Source organism: Callorhinchus milii, unplaced genomic scaffold (assembly GCF_018977255.1).
Source record: "Callorhinchus milii isolate IMCB2004 unplaced genomic scaffold, IMCB_Cmil_1.0 Scaffold6, whole genome shotgun sequence".
NCBI classification, from domain to species: Eukaryota; Metazoa; Chordata; class Chondrichthyes; order Chimaeriformes; family Callorhinchidae; genus Callorhinchus; species Callorhinchus milii.
Genome location: NW_024704747.1, coordinates 11022786 through 11043800, shown reverse-complemented (window position 1 = coordinate 11043800; position 21015 = coordinate 11022786). Strand labels below are relative to the sequence as shown.

The 21015-nt window shown below is 52.6% G+C and overlaps 1 protein-coding gene across 8 annotated transcripts in view; it reads left to right on the top strand.

Annotated features, from left to right (window-relative positions):
- pcnt (pericentrin) overlaps positions 1-18703 on the top strand; it is a 132433-nt gene extending 113730 nt beyond the window's left edge. For 6 of the 8 annotated variants that reach the window (XM_042336378.1, XM_042336375.1, XM_042336371.1 and 3 more), the window contains 10 exons: positions 5110-5718; positions 5829-6064; positions 7107-7209; positions 7550-7663; positions 7781-7945; positions 9181-9419; positions 11561-11643; positions 12261-12399; positions 17453-17568; positions 18192-18241. In XM_042336378.1, the coding sequence (XP_042192312.1) occupies positions 5110-5718; positions 5829-6064; positions 7107-7209; positions 7550-7663; positions 7781-7945; positions 9181-9419; positions 11561-11643; positions 12261-12399; positions 17453-17568; positions 18192-18223 (1836 nt within the window). In that variant the 3' untranslated portion in view covers positions 18224-18241. Of the gene's footprint in view, positions 1-5109; positions 5719-5828; positions 6065-7106; positions 7210-7549; positions 7664-7780; positions 7946-9180; positions 9420-11560; positions 11644-12260; positions 12400-17452; positions 17569-18191 lie in introns of all 8 variants that reach the window. The other 2 variants (XM_042336372.1, XM_042336377.1) reach the window with 2 other exon arrangements.
- The last annotated feature ends 2312 nt before the right edge of the window (positions 18704-21015 follow it).

Here is a 21015-nt window from a genome sequence, read left to right as displayed (position 1 = left end):
TGGGTCTCTCGGTGTGGGTGAGTGTGGGTCTCTCTGGGTGTGTGTGTGTGTGTTTGGGTCTCTTGGTGTATGTGAGTGTGGGTCTGTCTCTTGGTGTGTATGAGTGTGGGTCTGGTTGTGTGTGTGTGTGCGTGTGTGTGTGTTTGGGTCTCTCTCGGTGTGTGTGAGTGTGGGTCTCTCTCTCGGTGTGTGTGAGTGTGGGTCTCTCTGGGTGTGTGTGTTAGTTTGGGGGTCTCTCTCTCAGTATGTGTGAGTGGGGTCTCTCTCAGTGTGTGTGAGTGTGTGTCTCTCTCAGTGTGTGTGAGTGGGTCTCACTCGGTGTGAGTGAGTGTGGGTCTCTCTAAGTGTGTGTGAGTGTGGGTCTCTCGATGTGTGTGAGTGTGGGTCTCTCTCAGTGTGGGTGAGTGTGGGTCTCACTCGGTGTGTGTGAGTATGGGTCTCTCTAAGTGTGTGTGAGTGTGGGTCTCTTGGTGTGTGTGAGTGTGGGTCTCTCTCAGTGTGGGTGAGTGTGGGTCTCGGTGTGTGTGAGAGTTTCTGTCTCTCGGTGTGAGAATGGATCCTTCACTCTCGGTTTGTGTGTGTGTGTGCGTCTCTCAGTCAGTGTGTGTGAGTGTGGGTGTCTCTCTGTGTGTGAGTGTGAGTCTCTCTCGGTGTGTGTGAGTGTTGGTCTCTCGGTGTGTGTGAGTGTGGGTGTCTCTCTGTGTGTGATTGTGGGTCTCTCTCAGTGTGGGTGAGTGTGGGTCTCTGTGTGTGTGAGTGTGGGTCTCTCGGTGTGTGTGAGTGTGGGTCTGTCTCTCGGTGTGTGCGAGTGAGTCTCTCACTCTGTGTGTGAGTGTGGGTCTCGGTGTGTGTGAGAGTTTGTGTCTCTCGGTGTGAGAATGGATCTTTCACTCTCGGTTTGTGTGAGTGTGTGTCTCTTGGTGTGTGTGTGTGTGTGTGGGGGTCTCTCAGTCAGTGGGTGTGAGTGTGGATGTCTCTCTGTGTGTGAGTGGGAGTCTCTCTCCGTGTGTGTGAGTGTGGGTCTCTCTCGGTGTGTGTGAGTGGTGGGTCTCTCTCCATGTGTGTGAGTGTGGGTCTCTCTCGGTGTGTGTGTGTGCGTCTCTAACTGTGATTGAGTGTGGGTCTGTCTGGGTGTGTGTGTTAGTTTGGGGGTCTCTCTCTCGGTGTGTGTGAGTGTGGGTCTGTCTCTTGGTTTGTGTGAGTGTTGGTCTCTCTCTCCGTGTGTGTGAGTGCGGTGTTTCTCTCGGTGTGTGTGAGTGGGGTCTCTCAGTGTGTGTGAGTGTGTGTCTCTCGGTGTGTGTGAATGTGGGTCTCTCTCAGTGTGGGTGAGTGTGGGTCTCTCTCTCGCTGTGTGTGAGTGTGGGTCTCTCTGGGTGTGTGTGTTAGTTTGGGGGTCTCTCTCTCGGTATGTGTGAGTGTGGGTCTCTCTCCGTGTGTGTGAGTGTGTGTCTCTCTCAGTGTGGGTGAGTGTGGGTCTCACTCGGTGTGTGTGAGTATGGGTCTCTCTAAGTGTGTGTGAGTGTGGGTCTCTCGGTGTGTGTGAGTGTGGGTCTCTCTCAGTGTGGGTGAGTGTGGGTCTCGGTGTGTGTGAGAGTTTCTGTCTCTCGGTGTGAGAATGGATCCTTCACTCTCGGTTTGTGTGTGTGTGTGTGTGTCTCTCAGTCAGTGTGTGTGAGTGTGGGTGTCTCTCTGTGTGTGAGTGTGAGTCTCTCTCGGTGTGTGTGAGTGTGGGTCTCTCTAAGTGTGTGTGAGTGTGGGTCTCTCGGTGTGTGTGAGTGTGGGTCTCTCTAAGTGTGTGTGAGTGTGGGTCTCTGTGTGTGTGAGTGTGGGTCTCTCGGTGTGTGTGAGTGTGGGTCTGTCTCTCGGTGTGTGCGAGTGAGTCTCACTGTGTGTGAGTGTGGGCCTCTCTGTGTGTGAGTGTGGGCCTCGGTGTGTGTGAGAGTTTGTGTCTCTCGGTGTGAGAATGGATCTTTCACTCTCGGTTTGTGTGAGTGTGTGTCTCTTGGTGTGTGTGTGTGTGGGTCTCTCAGTCAGTGGGTGTGAGTGTGGATGTCTCTCTGTGTGTGAGTGGGAGTCTCTCTCGGTGTGTGTGAGTGCATCTCTCTCTCTCGGTGTATATGAGTGCATCTCTCTCTCTCTTTCTCTCTGTATGAGTGCGTCTCTCTCTCTCTCTTTCTCTCTCTCAGTGTATATGAGTGTGTCTCTCTCTCTCTCTCGGTGTGTGTGTGTGCGTCTCTAACTGTGATTGAGTGTGGGTCTGTCTGGGTGTGTGTTAGTTTGGGGGTCTCTCTCTCGGTGTGTGTGAGTGTGGGTCTGTCTCTTGGTTTGTGTGAGTGTTGGTCTCTCTTTCGGTGTGTGTGAGTGTGGTGTTTCTCTCGGTGTGTATGAGTGTGGGTCTCTCTGGGTGTGTGTGTTAGTTTGGGGGTCTCTCTCTGTGTGTGAGTGTGAGTCTCTCTCGGTGTCTTTGAGTGTGGTCTCTCCCTCTCTGTGTGTGAGTGTGGGTTTCCCTATGTGAGTGTGAGTCTCTCGGTGTGTGTGAGTGTGGGTCTCTCTGTGTGTGTGTGTGTGTGAGTTTGGGTCTCTCTCGGTGTGTGTGAGTGTGGGTCTTTCTCAGTGTGGCTGAGTGTGGGTCTTTCTCAGTGTGGGTTAGTGTGGGTCTCTCGGTGTGTGTGAATGTGGGTCTCTCTCAGTGTGTGTGAGTGTGGGTCTCTCTCAGTGTGTGTGAGTGTGGGTCTCTCTCAGTGTGGGTGAGTGTGGGTCTCTGTGTGTGTGAGTGTGGGTCTGTCTCTCGGTGTGTGCGAGTGAGTCTCTCACTCTCTGTGTGTGTGGGTCTCTCAGTCAGTGTGTGTGAGTGTGGGTGAGTGTGGGTCTCTGTGTGTGTGAGTGTGGGTCTGTCTCTCGGTGTGTGCGAGTGAGTCTCTCACTCTCTGTGTGTGTGGGTCTCTCAGTCAGTGTGTGTGAGTGTGGGTGTCTCTCTGTGTGTGAGTGTGAGTCTCTCGGTGTGTGTGAGTGTGGGTCTCTCTCGGTGTCTTTGAGTGTGGTCTCTCCCTCTCTGTGTGTGAGTGTGGGTTTCCCTATGTGAGTGGGTCTCTCTGGGTGTGTGTGTGTGTGTGAGTTTGGGTCTCTATGAGTGTGTGTGTGAGTGTGGGTCTCTCTCCGTGTGTGTGAGTGTGGATCTTTCTCAGTGTGTGTGAGTGTGGGTCTCTCGGTGTATGTGATTGTGGGTCTCTCTCAGTGTGTGTGAGTGTGGGTCTCTCGGTGTATGTGAGTGTGGGTCTCTCTCAGTGTGGGTGAGTGTGGGCCTCTCGGTGTGTGTGAGTGCGTGTGTCTCTCAGTGTGTGTGAGTGTGGGTCTCACTCGGTGTGTGTGAGTATAGGTCTCTCTAATTGTCTGTGAGGCTGGGTCTCTCGGTGTGTGTCAGTGTGGGTCTGTCTAAGTGTGGGTGAGTGTGGATCTCTCGGTGTGTGTGAATGTGTGTCTCTCTCTGTGTTTGAGTGAGTGTGGTTCTCTCTCGGAGTGTGTGAGTGTGGTTCTCTCGGTGTGTGTGTGAGTGCGACTCTCTCTCTCGGTCTATGTGAGTGTGTCTCTCTCGTTGTGTGCGAGTGATTCTCTCACTCTCTGTGTATGAGTGTGGGCCTCTCTTTGTGTGTGAGTGTGGGCCTCGGTGTGTGTGAGAGTTTGTGTCTCTCGGTTTGAGAATGGATCTTTCACTCTTGGTTTGTGTGAGTGTGTGTCTCTTGGTGTTTGTGTGTGCGGGTGTCTCAATCAGTGTGTGTGAGTGTGGGTCTCTCTCGGTGTGTGTGAGTGTGGGTCTCTCTCAGTGTGTGAGTGTGGGTCTCTCTCTGTGTGTGAGTGTGGGTCTCTCTCAGTGTGTGTGTGCGTCTCTCTCGGTGTGTGTGTGTGGGTCTCTCTCAGTGTGTGAGTGTGGGTCTCTCTCAGTATGGGTCTCTCTCTCTCTCCCTCTCTGTGTGAATGTGAGTTTCTCTCTCAGTGCGTGTGTCTTACACCACCCCATCCCGATCCGTCAACACCAGCCACTCTCTCCGCCATGGCTCCTACCACTCTCCCTCCCTACACTCTACCTGCCCCCAATTCTTCCCCCCTGCCTCTCAATCACCATTTCTTACATGAAATTGACCACCTGCTGCCTTGAATGCCTCTCCAACCAGTTGGTCGCTCAACTCCCCTCTTCTCTCTCCTCTGTTGGCAAACGCAGTTGTTCTCCACTCACCCGTAAAACCACTGTCATCACTCCCCTCCTCAAATGTATGAGGTTGACACCCAAATCTGCTGCCACTCCAGGTCTGCTGATGTCATGTCAGCTTGTCTGGTGGACATCAGGGATTGGATGAGCATAAACTTCCTGCAGTAAATGTTGTCAAGACGGAAGCCATACTTCTGTGGCTCTGATCTTCTCAAACTCCCCGGTCTATCTGTGACTCACCGAACCTAGGCATCAGGTTCGATCCCCAGCTGTCCTTCCTTTCCCACTTCCGATCCCTGACCAGTACCGCCTTCCTCCACCTCGCTGTATTGTCTGCCTCCGACCGTACCAAAACACAGCCGAAACACTTGTCCATGGGTTTGTCACCTCCCACCTAAACTACTCAAATGCCCACCTCGCCGGTTTCCCAGCTCCACTATACACAAAATTCAGTTAATCCAGAACTCCGCCACTTGCATACTCAATAATCACTGAATTTTGCTTGACCCTCATGATCACCGTCGGTGATCACTCTTTTAGCCACTACGCCCCGATACTCTGGAACACTCTCACTCAATCTCTCCGCCTTGCCCCCTATCTTCAGGTCACGTCTGAAGGCCTTCCGCTTCAACCGTGCTTATGGTCACGGCCCCCACTGTCAAGCAATCTGGAATGCTACCTTGTGTGAGGGGCTCTAAATTAATACAAGTTGTTGTTGACCTGGTTTGTATCTTTCCACATTGCATTGCCAATTCAGTCCCAATCTCCTGGGGCTTTGTGTGCACTAACAATGTTTCCTGACTTGGAATCGGAGCCTGTGGCGTATGAACATGTGATTTTGCTGTTTTATCTGGATTTTGTCCAGCGTAACTCTGTCGGATTGTAAATAGTTTTTCTTTTGTCAGGAGTTGCAGTGTGCTCTGGAGCAACACGCGGGCAGCACTGCGCTCTCCGTTAGCCTCCAGCAACAGCGGGCGGTCCAGCACAGCCCACCCCTGTACATTGAGCCTGAGTCCTGGCTGCTGAGCAACCAGTGCAGCCAGCAGGTGGCTGAGCAGCTTGACAGCGGCCTACAGCAGAAGTCGCAGCCCTCACAGGAGCATGTTTTCATGCAGGAGCTGCAGAGGCAGCTGGAAAAGGAGAGAAACCGGACGGTGGAGCTCGCCGCCATGATTGAGAAGACCCAGCAGCAGATGATTGCAGCAAAACGCCAGCTGGAAACCGAGATCCAGCTGAGCCGGCAAGAAAGCCAGAGAGAGCATGAGGTCAGCTCCCACCTGCGCTCCACCCTGCACTCAGTGCAGGAACAAGCCCAAGAACTGAGCCGCCTGCTCCAGGCTGAACGGCAGCACGGACTGCAGCTCCAGGCTCACGGCAAGCGTCTCCAGGATGCCGTGCTGATAGTCAAGCGGCGGGAGCGGAGCCAGAGCAGGCAGAGAGCACGGGAGAAGAGAGAGGAGAGTCAGGCGCTGGCCAAGAGCGAGCAAAGCCATGACAGGACCAGGGAGAGAATGGTAACAAAGCAATTATTTTGCTCTTTTCCCCATGGGATTGAATGGGTTAGAATGTATTTTGGGTCTGATCTGACTGAACTCTGACCCCTGATTGCATGGCCTCTCTGCAGCGGGCACTGGAGGAGCAGTTCCAGGGGGAACAGCAACGAGGACAACAGCTGCAGCAGATGTTGGCAGAGCTGGAGGAGCAGGAGCGCAACCTAACATCCCGCACACACCAGCAGGTGGAGGGGCACCGCATCCTCCTGACCAGCAGTTTCCGTGCCCCCACATCCAGTGTTGAAGACGACAAGGAACCTCAGTTCATCACTCACCTCAGTGAGCTCCTGCAGAGCACCAGAAACCAGTATGTGGCCTGTCTCTCTCCACACCTCCAACACTGTCCCTCTCTCTCTCTCCACACCTCTAACACTGTCTCTCTCTCTCTCTCTTCGCACCTCTAACACTGTCTGTCTCTCTCTCCGCACCTCTAACACTGTCTGTCTCTCTCTCCGCACTTCTACCACTGTCTGTCTCTCTCTCCACACCTCTAACACTGTCTGTCTCTCTCTCCGCACTTCTAACACTGTCTGTCTCTCTCTCCGCATCTCTAACACTGTCTCTCTCCACACCTCTAACACTGTCTCTCCCTCTCTCCACACCTCTAACACTGCCTGTCTGTCTCTCCACACTTCTAACCCTGTCTGTCTGTCTCTCCACACTTCTAACCCTGTCTGTGGCTCTAACATTGATAATAATAATAATAATAATAATCCTTGCATTTGATATAGCGCTTTTCACGTCGGGAGGACGTCCCAAAGCGCTTCACAGAACACACTGTAAAGTGAATTGACTGTATATTTGTGGGCGAACGCGGCAGCCAATTGCGCACAGCAATGTCCCACAAACAGTCGTAGATTGAAAATGACCAATTTATTATTTTTGGGGGGTTTTGGAGGGATTATTATTAGGCTCTGTGTGGAGTAAGGAAACTTGCCCAAGGTTTCGCCCTCTGCCTGGAATTGAACTCAGGTCTCTCGCTTGCAAAGCGAGTGCTCTAACCACTGAGCTACAGGACTCCACGTCTCTTGATGTGTAGGATGCAGCGTGGAAACCCTCTCTGTTCCTCTCATCTCGTTCTAGATTTGTTTCCAGACTTAACTCTTTAACTCTCTCAGTCATCTTTCCCACCCCACCCAGCTTCGGCTCCCACTGCCTACTCAGGTGCCCAGTTGACAGTATAAAATGCTTTGAAGTGTCCTCCCTGTATGAAAAGGGGTGTAGCAATGTCAATTGTATGATAGTAGTGCTGTGTCTTGCCCACCACCCCCAGTGAGCACCGAGAGAAAGGATATTCCATAGATACACACCCGCTAAGTGCTCAGCTCCAGCCACTTGTGTGTCCGCAGACTGGAGACAGGTGGTATGAGGACTGAAGAGGAAGTTGTGAACCTATTGGGTTCCCTGTCAGAAATCAGCTGTGACGTGCAGCAGCTTTACTCCAGGCCTCAGGTGAGTGGGGTCAAGATGTGAGAGCGCTACAGCGACAGAGCCCAGGCTAATGTCCTGTAATCTGCTCTTGTTCACTTTTGCTTCTTCCTCTATTGTCTAACGGGGGAACGATGACTGAGACTGGCAGGCTCACACCGAGAGCAGCTGAGGTCAGCTGGCACCCTTGTTCATCCTATACCTCTCAGCCCAACACTCTGACAACACAGTGCGCATCCTGCAATGCGTTCCCCCGCGCCAACCCTCACAGCGGCCTGGTTTGCTTGCTCACCAGTGGGTGGGGGGGTAGTATCTGTTCTGCCAGCTGCTGAGTTTCAGCTGCTCTATATGTCTCTCCTCTCAGGGCTCCGTGTCTCTTGTGGATCGTTTGCTGAGGGAGAATGCAGAGCTGAGAAATTCTGTGGCCAAGCTTTGTGAGGAGAGAGGCCACATGAGCAAACTGACAGTAGAGCAGCAGGTCTGCAGGCACACAGGAGCTAAGCAGCTCAGTGCGCATGGAGCTCACAACCTCCGTTTAATTTTTACTTCATCCTCTTGTCTCCCTCACAAACCTGTGCCTCACATATTATTTCAGGCCAGACCCACAGGCTGTGGAGATGCTGAACGGGCAGCCTGGTCCACAGAGAGGAGTCAGATACTCAACGCCCTAAAAGAGGTTGAGCTGCAGCTGGCCGGAGTGCTGGCCGAGATCGAAAACCGGCCTCTCCTGTATGAGCCTACCGACAGCTGCAACACCAAGGTCAGTGACAGGCCCATCCTGCCCAGCATTCTCAGCAAATCCATCCTGGAGTTCCCCCGCCTCTGACTTTATGCTCCACCTTAAAGATTTTTCGACTGTGCTCACAGACACTTCCCTCCCCCAGTTCAGTCTCCCAGAAAGCTGTGTGAGGCACTTTGAAACATCTTCACCATGTGAAAAGAATTGCGCAAAAGTAAATGTGATTTTCTGTGTAGGTGACTGGCTCACACTGTGCTGTGTGTGTGTGTGACTGGCTCACACTGTGCTGTGTGTGTGTGTGTGTGACTGGCTCACACTGTGCTGTGTGTGTGTGTGACTGGCTCACACTGTGCTGTGTGTGTGACTGGCTCACACTGCTGTGTGTGTGTGTGACTGGCTCACACTGTGCTGTGTGTGTGACTGGCTCACACTGTGCTGTGTGTGTGTGTGACTGGCTCACACTGTGCTGTGTGTGTGACTGGCTCACACTGTGCTGTGTGTGTGTGTGTGACTGGCTCACACTGTGCTGTGTATGTGTGTGACTGGCTCACACTGTGCTGTGTGTGTGACTGGCTCACACTGCTGTGTGTGTGTGTGACTGGCTCACACTGTGCTGTGTGTGTGACTGGCTCACACTGTGCTGTGTGTGTGTGTGACTGGCTCACACTGTGCTGTGTGTGTGTGTGACTGGCTCACACTGCTGTGTGTGTGACTGGCTCACACTGTGCTGTGTGTGTGACTGGCTCACACTGTGCTGTGTGTGTGGTGACTGGCTCACACTATGCTGTGTGTGTGTTTTTGTGACTGGCTCACACTGTGCTGTGTGTGTGTGACTGGCTCACACTGCTGTGTGTGTGACTGGCTCACACTATGCTCTGTGTGTGTGTGTGTGTGACTGGCTCACACTATGCTCTGTGTGTGTGTGACTGGCTCACACTGCTGTGTGTGTGACTGGCTCACACTATGCTCTGTGTGTGTGTGTGACTGGCTCACACTATGCTGCGTGTGTGTGCGACTGGCTCACACTATGCTCTGTGTGTGTGTGTGTGTGACTGGCTCACACTATGCTCTGTGTGTGTGTGTGACTGGCTCACACTATGCTGTGTGTGTGTGTGACTGGCTCACACTATGCTCTGTGTGTGTGTGTGACTGGCTTACACTATGCTGTGTGTGTGTGTGTGACTGGCTCACACTTTGCTCTGTGTGTATGTGTGACAGGCCTACATTACTATGTGTGCGACTCACTCTATGTGCAGATGCAGCGACTGTACAGCAAGTATTTGCGGGCAGAGAGTTTCCGCAAGGCGCTGGTCTACCAAAAGAAATATCTATTGCTGCTTTTGGGAGGATTCCAGGATTGTGAGCAGGCAACACTCTCGCTGATTGCAAGGATGGGAGTTTATCCGTCTCCCTCAGACCTGCTCATTCCGTGCCAGCGTTCCCGTGCCTTCACCAGGTTCCGCTCTGTGACACGAGTGGTCATTGCAATCTCCAGGTGAGAGAACACCTACCATCTGTTCCTTGCCAGCTGCAATGATTTCTGTTACAGAACAGGTTTGAGCTATTGCGCCCCGAACCTCTGGAGCTCCAACAACAACTTACACTTATATAGCGCCCTCCACGCAGGGTATTGTCTCAGAGCGCTTAACCGTGTCAGAGCCTGACTCAGACTGGGGGAGTGGAGAGGTGGCCGTAAGCACAGTCGAACAGAAAGGCTTCAGGTGGGACTTGAAAGAGGGGAGAGAGGGGACAAGCCGGAGGGATTGAGGGAGGGATGAGCAGGAGGCCAGTACCAGTGGAGCGGAGGCGCCAGGTGGTGGATTGGGGAGTGAGGAGGTCGGAGAGGTGCGGAGTTAATGGATTTGAACACGAGAGTGAGGATCTTGAAGTGAATCCGTTTGGTGATGGGGAGCCATCGGAGCTTAGCCAGAATTGGTGAGTTGTGGGTACGGAGTTTGGTTCAGGTCAGTATACGGGCAGCAGAGTTTTAAATGAGCTGGATTTTGTGAATGATGGAGCTGTGGAGACCGGTGAGAAGTACATTGGGAATAATCCAAACGGGAAGTGACAAACGCATGCACAAAGGTTTCAGCTGCACTTAGGGTAAGGTACGGTCGGAGGTGGACAATATGGCGGAGGTGGAAGAAAGTGTTCCTGGTCAGGGACTGGATGTGGGGGAGGAAGGACAGTTGGCGGTTGAACCGGACGCCTAGATTGCGTACTAGTTCGGTGAGTCTGAGGGAGAGCCCAGGGAGGTTGAGGAGTTTAGATCCACAGGAGTGAAGATGTTGACGGGAGCCAAGGAGTATGGCTTCTGTCTTTTCCATATTCAGCTGCAGGAAGTTTATACTGATCCAGGCCTTGATATCTGCCAGACAAGCTGATAGAACATCGACAGACCTGGAGTTGGTGCTGGAGGAGGCAAAGTAGATTTGTGTGTTATTCACATACATGTGGAAGTTTACACCATGTCTGTGGATGATGTCACCCAGAGGGAGCATAGAGAAAAGGAAAAGAAGAGGGCCAAGGGTGGAGTCCTGGGGTACCCTGTAGATGACCAGGCGGGGGCGGGAGGAGAAACCATTTGCTGAGATGAAATGGAGGCGGTTGGTTCAGTAGGACTCGAATCATGCGAGTGCAATCCCACTAAAGTAGATGAGGGAGGAGAGTCAATCGAGGAGGATGGCATGGTCGACTGTGTCGAATGCAGCAGAGAGATCCAGGAGGACGAGGAAGCAGAGAGAGCCCTGGTCACAGATAGAGGATGTTGTTTGTGACTTTGACAAGCGCTGTCTCTGTGCTGCGGGCAGGGCGAAAACCAGACTGCAGGGGCTCGAGGAGGGAGAGGTGTGACCGAAGTTGACCTGCAACAAAAACAGGATTTTGGCAAAGAAGAGTAGGTTGGAGATGGGACGGTAGTGTGAGAGATTAGAGGGATCGAGAGTGGGTTTTTTGAGGAGGAGTGTGATAACGGCGTTTTTCAGGGGGAGTGGAACAAAGCCTGAGGAGAGTGACTGGTTGACTGTGTTGGCCAGCAGTGGGGAGAGAAGGGGGAGTTGAGTGACCAGCAGCTGGGTGGGGATGCAGTCAAGGTAGCAGATGATGAACTTCACCACCTGTTACCTGCCTCAATCCCTCCACCTCACCCCCACTTTGCCCTCTTTCAGAGTGTGTCTGAAGACTTTCCTCTTCAACTGTGCCTATGGTCAGCTCTCGTCAAACTCTGTCATTGTTAACCTCCGAAATGCTATCTGTATGTGAAGGGCACTGTCTGACTGCCTGCGTGGAGGGGGCTGTGTGACTGCCTGCGTGGAGGGGGCTGTGTGACTGCCTGCGTGGAGGGGGCTGTGTGACTGCCTGCGTGGAGGGGGCTGTGTGACTGCCTGCGTGGAATGCAAGTTGTTGTTCCACCTTCTGTCCCTGCCCCTCCCCTCCCCTTCAGGCATCCCTCACAGTGCATACCTGCCCCCTCCACCCCCCCAGTCTGTTTCCTACTCTTACCATCTGACTGTCCTCTTCTCTGGCAAATCACCAAATCAAATGTCCTCTTCTCTGGCAAATCACCACCAAATCACCACCTCACGGTTAGACTCTAAACAAGCTGTAACTGGTGTTTCATGACTCTTGTCTGCTCAGACTCAGCTTCCTGGTGAAGAAATGGCGGAAAGCAACATGCCGAGGTCTGCACTCTACAGTGAACAACACAGGACACAGCCCAGGTCAGGGGTCAATGCACAGCCCAGGTCAGAGGCTGACTCTTTCTCATAGGGTGGCACTCACTGCTGGAGGCTGTGTAAAAGGCATCCCCTAGCCTTGGTTCTGCAAATATACACAGCAGCTTGTGCCACAAACTGAGGCCAACTTTGTAGATTGTTTTAAAAGGGAATTGGATATAGGTACTTAAAAAGGAAAAAAATTGCAGGGCTATGGGGTAACAGTGCGAGAGTGGGACTAGTTAGTAGACATGATGTGCCAAATGGCCTTCTGTGCTGTAAAATTCTATGAAAAAGGAGGGAGAGGGCGAGGTGGAGGGACTCTGGGAGTTTTTATATGGTGAATAGTCTAAGGGTCAGTAACTCATATCTTTACGGTCATGACCAAAATCCGAAGGGACGCACTAGTTAGTGTTTTACATGGACTGTGGACTGAACTATGTGGTGAAGCAGAATGCACAGGAGCTTTTAATAGGGAATTCAACACTTGTTGTTTGATGCGTTCTCTCTGTCCACCTGGTGCTGGGTGCAGCCTGAGACGTGAGTGTTGTGTGGCCGCAGCACTGAGCAGACACAGTGCTGCTTTGGTCGTTCGCTGCTGACCTGAGGCCTTGTGATTGCAGTCAGCCCGAGGGGAGAGGTGGTTCGCCAACAGCAAACTTACTCCAGTCACAGCACCAACTCGCCGCCCACTCGAGATCGTGGCTCCAGCTGCCGGCCTCACCTCCAGCCATCCAAACCACCCATCCAGCTCCAACACAGGTCAGGCATCCCCTAGCGCTGATCTCTCTCGTCTGGAGCTCTAGTGAATTCAGGCTGCATGTGCTTGGGTCAGTTGGTTGCATTCTCCCCTGAGTCAGAAGGTTGTGGGGACTTTGAAATGACAGTATTGGCCGACGCTGGGGGAGTGCAACATTGTTAGAGGTTCATCCTTTAGAGGACACCCAGAGGTCCCTTCTCCCTGTTCACGTGGATGTCCTGTGGTACTATTCAAACAAGAAAGGAGTTTCTCTCTTCTGGTGTTGTGGCCAACAATTCCCCAGATAGAATTGGTCACTCACTCCATGGCTGTTTGCTCAAACTGGCTGTTGCGTTGAACCACAAAATAGTGATTGTATTTTACAGTAAATCCTGTGAAGCGCTTTGAGATGTTTTGATGACACAATAATTTGTGATATTAAATACAGTAAAACTCACATAAGTCATATCATTTGGGACTACGACATTTAATATGACTTATACAAAGTCCACGTTGCAGGCAAACTTGTATAAGTCATATAAAATCGGATATAATCAATAACCTGCAAAGTGCATGCATAATTCAATGCAGCCAGTAACTGTGCATGCGGTGACAGGTCAGGACTATATGATTCAATGCGTCTTGACCGATCGCTACATGTGCACTTACTGGCAAGCTGTGGAATTGCAATGAATCGCAGGAAATGAAGTTCTTCTATACATGTGGCGTTAGGTCAAGACTAAGTTTCCCTAGATTCAAAGCAGCTGGTGAATGCAAGAGTAATGGAGCATAGGGGAGCAGTGTTACGAGTCAGGAGATGATTAATACGACTAGTGTAAAGTGGTTTAGATCGGACACTGAATGGGACTCGGGTGCAAGTATGATTTAGGCCAGGGTGATTCAATTGACGGCCTGGGGGGTGATTCCTTCCGGCCCAAGAGCCATTTCCAACTTCAGGAAGTGTGTCAGGAACTCGCTGTGGAATTGAGGAGAAGGCAAACAACTCTCCTTACCCACTGCATCCAGCCACTGCCACATAGTGAGCCACACAGCGCATGCGTCCAGCAGAGAGGCCATTCTTGCTGCCAGACAGTGACATGCCCTCCCATGGCGATTGGCCTCTTGACAGATAGTGAGATCATTTTAAACGGGATCCACACCGGGCTCCCCTTGATCTCACAAGAACGCCTGTCACCCTCTCAAGTGACCCTCTCACACTCACCATCCAGCAGCTTCTTCACAGCAAAGGTGACTCTTTCCCCAGTGAGAAACTCCTCTACAACCTTCAATTCCTCCCATCCTCCTTCCCACCTTACCTCTGCCATCTCCCGCCCGGCCCTTGCTTGATTCTCTGTTTGCCCTAAGTGGGAGCGGCCTTTACCTCTCTCTGCTCCAGCCTGGGAATCTTCCATGGGCTCATCGTGGCACTCAGCGTTGGCTGTCCAGCAGCAGCCGCACCGATGCCCCATTCCCCACTACCGCCGCAAGCCACCCCCCAGACCCAGTGGGCTAACCTCCTCCCTCATCCGCATCCACCCTCCTTGCCAACCAATCCACTACCCCCTACTATCCCACACATCCCCCTGCCAACTGTACACTCCGCATTGGCCTTCAAACCGTCTGCTCCATCTGCAAGAAGACCCTGGCCACCAATTATCTCATTCTCGATGAGAACGTTGATATTACGGCCCTCGCGGAAATCTGGATCACCCCAGGTGACACCTTGCCCCTCACTGAGGCCACACCACCCGGCTATACCTAACACCACGCCCCACACCCCAAACCGACGTGGTGGTGGTGGCCATCATTTCCAGGGCGTCACATCCCCCTACTCCACTGGCTCATTCCCCTCTTTTGAACACCTTACCCTCTGCCATCTCTCATTAAAAATTCTCCTAATTTACCGTCCCCCAAAATCCTCCCCCACCTTCATCTCTGACATCTCCACCCTTCGAGCTTCCCTCTTCCTCTGCTCCGACCGCCTAATCATCCTGGGCGACTTCAACCTCCACTTCACCCCCTCCTGCTCCACCTCCTCTCTCAACCTCTCCCTCCCACGTTAACGGCCACCCGCTCGACCTAGTGATCACCTGGGGCCTCAGCGTCTCACCATCAACGACAAGGTCATCTCTGACCACCATTTCATCTCCCTCAACTCCTATATCCCTCTTCCCACTGCCTCCAAACCTACCACTATCTCCCACCGCCCGTGGAAGAAGATCTCCCCGCAATCCCTCTCCGCTGCCCTGGAGTCCTCTGAACTCCTCCCCACCTCCTGCACCAACCCATCCTCTGTTTACTCTCCTCCACAGCACCCTCTCCGCCACCCTTGCCCCCCTCACCTCCCAAACTGCCTCCTATTCTCGATCCTCACCCTGGTTCACCAGCCACCTCCACTCGTTCAAGGGCCAGGTGCGGACTGCCGAACGCACTTGGCTCAAATCTGGCCTAACGGTCCAAAGGACCACATCAAAACCTACCGCTCCGCTCTTGACTCAGCTCAATGGTCCTCCTATTCCAGGTTAATCCTTGCGGCGAAGGGCAACCCCAGACTCCTGTTCACCACCACCAACCGGTTCATCGGTGCTCCCCGCCACGCCTTGCAGATTCTTTCCTCCAACTCCCACTGCGAGGAAATGCTGGACTTCCTTGAGTCCAAAATTGAGGGAATCCGCTCAGCTTCCACCCTCTCCCTGCACGCCCCCCCCACCACACTCAGACCACTACCCATCCCTCCTTCCACACCTTTGAACCTGTCACCTCCTCCTCCATCACCACCATATCCTCCATGAAGCTCACCACCTGCTCCCTGGACCCCATTCCCCACCCCTTTCCTTAAATCCCAGCTCCTTGCCCCACTACTCACCCCAACATCATCAACCTCTCCCTGTCATCTGGCACTGTTCCACTCAAAACAGCCACTATCACCCCCACCTTGAAGAAACCTTCCCTTGACCCATCACAGCTATTGGCCCATCTCATCTCCCTTTTCTGTCTTAGGTCTTTGAGAGAGTCGTCGCCTCCCAGCTTCGCTCTTTCTTCTCCTCCCACTCCCTCCATGAACCCCTCCAATCAGATTTCCATGCTGCCCACAGCACGGAAACTGCTCTGGTCAAAGTCACAAATGACATCCTGACCATATGTGACCAGAGCTCCCTCAGCCTCCTCGTCCTCTCTGCCGCCTTTGATACTGTGGACCACTCAATCCTCCTCCACCGCCTCTCCTCCCACCTCAACCTTCAAGGTTCTGTCCTTGATTGGTTCAGGTCCTACCTTTCACACTGCCTCCACCCTCAACTCCAGGACTACTGGCGTCCTGACCGACTGCCTGTCCGACATCAAGTCCTGGAGGAAGGACAACTTTCTCCAGCTGAACATCAGCAAGACTGAGGGACTCCTGATTGGCTCGCGTCAGCGCCTCCGCACCTCGGGCACTGGCAGCATCAGCCTCACGGCTGCACACTCAACCGCACTAAGCCAGTCAGGAACCAGGGTATCTTGTTTGATCCTGAACTGTTCTTTCTCCCCCACATCCTCGCTATGACCGTCACTGCCTACCACCACCTCCGCAACATCGCCAGACTCCACCACTGCCTCACCCCTCAGGCTGCCAAAATCCTCACCCACACATTCGTCACATCAAGGCCCAATTATGGAAATTCTCTCCTCATCGGCCTTCCCAACTCTTCCCTCCACAAGTTGCAGATCATCCAAAACTCTGCAGCTCGCGTACTCTCGCGCACCCCCCAGGCTCCGTGACCCCATCACTCCCACCCTCGCCCGACTCCACTGGCTCCCCATCCCCCAGAGGATCAAATTCAAGATCCTCGTCCTTACTTTCAAGGCCATCCATGGCCTTGCCCCCTCCTACCTCTCTGACCTGCTGACTCCCTACCAATCTGACCGATCCCTCCGTTCAGTGGGCTCCAGCCTGCTCCATATCTCCCACCCGACCCGCTCTACCATCGGTGGCCGGGCTTTCAGCCTCTGCCCCCACACTCTGGAACTCCATCCTACAGTCCCTTCGCCTCACTTCCTCCCTTGCCTCATTCAAGGCCGGTCTCCAGACCCTCCTCATCGATCGTGCCTTCAGTCGCCCTCTCACCTCTCTGCCTTCCCTCACCACTACCCCACCCCTCCCCCAGGTCCTGACCCCTGACCGTCCAGTGCAGTACTTGGAGGAGCACAAAAAAATGTGGTCACTCAACTCACGACTGTGGGACACTGATGTGCGCAATTGGATGCCTTGTTTCTCCCATAAAATACATAATACAATACAGTGTCCGTTGAGACAGACACATCGGGACGCCCGTTTTGTCCGGCTTAAGAGGCATTCGAGGTTAAGCCAAATAACATTCCCGCCCAGCAGAATGATGGCGATATCTCCCTCCCATTGCCGTTCCCATTGGTCGGGAAGGAGACCAATTAATGACAGTGCTGATGTGTTTGACAGCTTTGGAACAGCTTGTACATGTTTGGGCTCCAGCCATTCACAAGCAGCTAAACTGTTAATCAATTGCGATTTGACACCTCCAGTTCCCTCCTTTGGTCTTCCCTGTTCCTCTGACCCCTCACTGATTGACAGCCCAACTTCAGATGCTTGTGAATGGTTCGAGTCTGCTGTCAATCAATCTTAGACTCCTCACATCTCCCTCCTGGAGCCGCTCAACACACAGAGTGAGTACATTGACCAGCAACCAAGATCCATTTTACCTGGATTTTTGTCTTGAATCAACCGTTATATTTACAACAGATAAATATACAAATATCGGGTCTGGCTGTTTTCAATTTATGGGTCCACACCTAAAGAGAATTCCAGTGTATATTCTGTGAAGAGCTTTGAGACGTGATAAGGTGTTATATCAAGTGAGAATTATTATAGGGGTGCCATTATTCAGATGAGGGATTGCCAATAGTTCAGGTGGATATTGAAGATCCCATGTTATTATTTTTAAGAAGTTTCTCCTAAGGTCACTCTTTTGTTTGCTATGTGCTGGTACAGTGCTACACACGATTGTGTGAGTGCGTCCTCATGGTCAGACGGTCTGTGTTTGACTTCTCAATGTTTGATTTCAGGCCCAATCAGTCGCTTGTATCTGTCTCCATTTCTGGCCTGGATCCCGAGCACATGCTGACCAACTATATTCAGAAACTGGAGGCCATCCAGCATCATCTGGGAGGGGGGCACACAGGTATGCTCATGTTCATTGCATATTTCCAGTGCAATGCCAGGCTCCCTACTGTGCTCCACACAACACAGGAGGGGAGATTGGTGTTATTCAGTCACTTGAGGACATGAGGCTTCTGAGAGAATGATTACTGTGAACCTGGAACGATTGACTTAGAAAGAGGTACCCGGCGCCTACTGTTGAGAGAGAGAGAGTTGTGAAAGGAGGAATGTGTGAGCGAGGGGAGTCGTCTTTGAGAAAGGAAGATTGTCAGAGTGAGGACAGAACAGGAGAGGAGATGGGACAGTGAGAGAAGAGAGACTGAGGAGTAAGAGAGAGGAAGGAAAAGGGGAGAGAGAGAGAGAGAATACAGAGGGTGAGAGGGGGGGAGATGGGTGGAGAGTTAGAGAGAGGATACAGAGGGGGAGAGAAAGAGGATACAGAAGAGGAGAGAGAGAGGATACATAGTGTAAGAGAGAGGTGACTGACCAGGGGTGGTAGAGCGAGTGGACAGAGTGGGAAGGATTCAATTGCTGGTTGGGGTCGGGCAGCGGGTGCCTGTGTGATGTTTCTCTGCTGTGTGCCAGGAGACGTATGACGTCTTTCCTCATGGTTAATCTCACTTCTTCCACTCCTTTCCTCCCCAGGTTCTCCCCAGCACACAAACGACATGAAGTGAAGTATGACAGTCTGACCAGCAAAGGACAGCACAGTTCTTCTCTGTGCTCTGAAGCTGTGTGTGTGTATTACCGATCACTGTAGGGATTGAGAGCTCGCTCAGAGTTTTATTGCTATACCGGTACCGATCACACAGCCATCGGGTATTTGCATTGAGTGCATGCTTTGTATTGTGTTCACCAAGTGGAATGGTTCAGTCTGATCAGTGGGTGTGTGTGTGAGGGGATATGTGCATACATGTAGGGGGGATAGACGAGGGTACATGTAAGGGTGGGTGTACTTTTGGGGGGGTGTACACACGTGTGTAGAGGATGTGTGTGAACACGATCAAGGCATGTTCCTCCAGAGTGAGAGACTGGTTGGCACTAGCTGTACTTTTCTCAGGTCGCACTGGCAAACCTCATCTGCAGACATTTGTCACATGTTTATCAAGAAATTATTTTTGTAAAAAGTAGTCTGTTTTGCATAAATAAACTTTAACTCAGTAGTTGTTGCCAAATGTTTCACTGCACATAAGCCCAGCTCCCAGACACACTGCTCTTGCTGTGCTCCTCATCCATTTTACACCTCAGCATCCCGAGCAGCTAGGATCTCATCCTTCAATCTTCCCAGTCTTGTCCCTCCATTATAAGCTTAAACAAGTCCAGTGTCCTGGCTTCAACCACACTTCCCAATAACCTGTTCCATTGGTTGATTACCCTCTTGGTAAAGAAAAAACTGTCTGTGCTGAAATTACTCTCATCCCCTGACCCTGTGCCGCTTTGTTCTAGATTTACCTTCTCAATTCCAATTAGGATCATATATAAACTTCTTTCAGGTACATTGATGCCCTGAGTGAAGAGCACTATTTAATGTGAAGTGTTGTAGATATTACAAATGTTTTTTTTTGAGGGAGTATTATCCCTGGAAAAGCGATTCACTAATCCGCCTCAAGACCCTCCTCTTCGACCATGCCATCGGCCACACACCGTCCCCTCCCTTCTCCCCCCTAACCCCAGCTCGGGTCTGAAATGCTGTACATTGTCCAGCGCTTTGGGACGTCTTCCCGACGTGAAAGGCTCTATACAAATGTAATCTTGTTGTTTTCCAGATTCCTACTTACTGCTAGGTAAAACAATACAAAAATACAGTACAAAATTGTATAGCGCCTTTCACGTTGGGAGGCCGTCCCAAGGCGCTGGACAGTCAGGGATTTGGATCCGAGCTGGGGGGCAGGATTGGGGATGGTGGAGGGCAGGGGAAAGAGGGTGACCAAAAGCACGATCGAAGAGGATGAGGCAGTGTCGGAGTGATGTTGCAGGGGTAGAGGAAGGCAGAGCGAGTCAGGCATTGATGCTCTCCGCTGTTTCTAACACTGATCAGCCGACTGCTCTCCCCTGTCTAACTGATCAGCCTCACTGCTCTCCCAGTTTAACACTGATCAGCCTCACTGCTCTCTCCTCTCTCCAACACTGATCAGCCTCAAGGCTCACCCCTGTCTCCAACACTGCTGAGACTCACTGCTCTCCCCTGTCTCCAACACTGCTCAGACTCACTGCTCTCCCCTGTCTCCAACACTGCTCAGACTCACTGCTCTCCCCTGTCTCTAACACTGATCAGCCTCACTGCTCTCCCCTGTCTCCAACACTGCTCAGACTCACTGCTCTCCCCTGTCTCTAACACTGATCAGCCTCACTGCTCTCCCCTGTCTCCAACACTGCTCAGACACACTGGTCTCTTCTCTGTCCAACACTGATCAGCCTCACTGCTCTCCCTTATCTAACACTGATCAGCCTCACTGGTCTCCCCGTCTCTTACACTGATCAGCCTTCTGGCCCCTCACTGTAAGTCTGGCTCTCTGGCCGCTTCCCCTCACTGTCACTCTGGCTCTCTGGCTGCTTCCCCTCACTGTCACTCTGGCTCTCTGGCCGCTTCCCCTCACTGTCACTCTGGCTCTCTGGCCGCTTCCCCTCTCTGTCACTCTGGCTCTCTGGCTGCTTCCCCTCACTGTCACTCTGGCTCTCTGGCCGCTTCCCCTCACTGTCACTCTGGCTCTCTGGCCACTTCCCCTCACTGTCACTCTGGCTCTCTGGCCGCTTACCCTCTCTGTCACTCTGGCTCTGTGGCCGCTTCCCCTCATTGTCACTCTGGCTTTCTGGCCGCTTCCACTCACTGTCACTCTGGCTCTCTAGTCGATTCCCATCACTATCACTCTGGCTCTCTAGTCAATTCCCATCACTGTCACTCTGGCACTCTGACCAATTTCCCTCACTGTGATTCTGGTTCTCTGGCCCCTTCCCTTCAATGTTACTCTGACTCTCTGGCTGCTTCCCCTCACTGTCACTCTGGCTCTCTGGCCGCTTCCACTCACTGTCACTCTGGCTCTCTGGCCGCTTCCCCTCACTGTCACTCTGGCTCTCTGGCCGCTTCACCTCTCTGTCACTCTGGCTCTCTGGCCGCTTCCCCTCACTGTCACTCTGGCTCTCTGGCCGCTTCCCTCACTGTCACTCTGGCTCTCTGGCCACTTCCCTCACTGTCACTCTGGCTCTCTGGCCGCTTGCCCTCACTGTCACTCTGGCTCTCTGGCCGCTTCACCTCTCTGTCACTCTGGCTCTCTGGCCCATTCCCCTCACTGTCACTCTGGCTCTCTGGCCGTTTCCCCTCACTGTCACTCTGGCTCTCTGGCCGCTTCCACGCACAGTCACTCCGGCTCTCTGGCCGCTTCCCCTCACTGTAACTCTGGCTCTCTGGCCGCTTCCCCTTCACCTTTAGCCGCTTCCCCTCTCTCTCACTCTGGCTCTCTAGTCGTTTCCC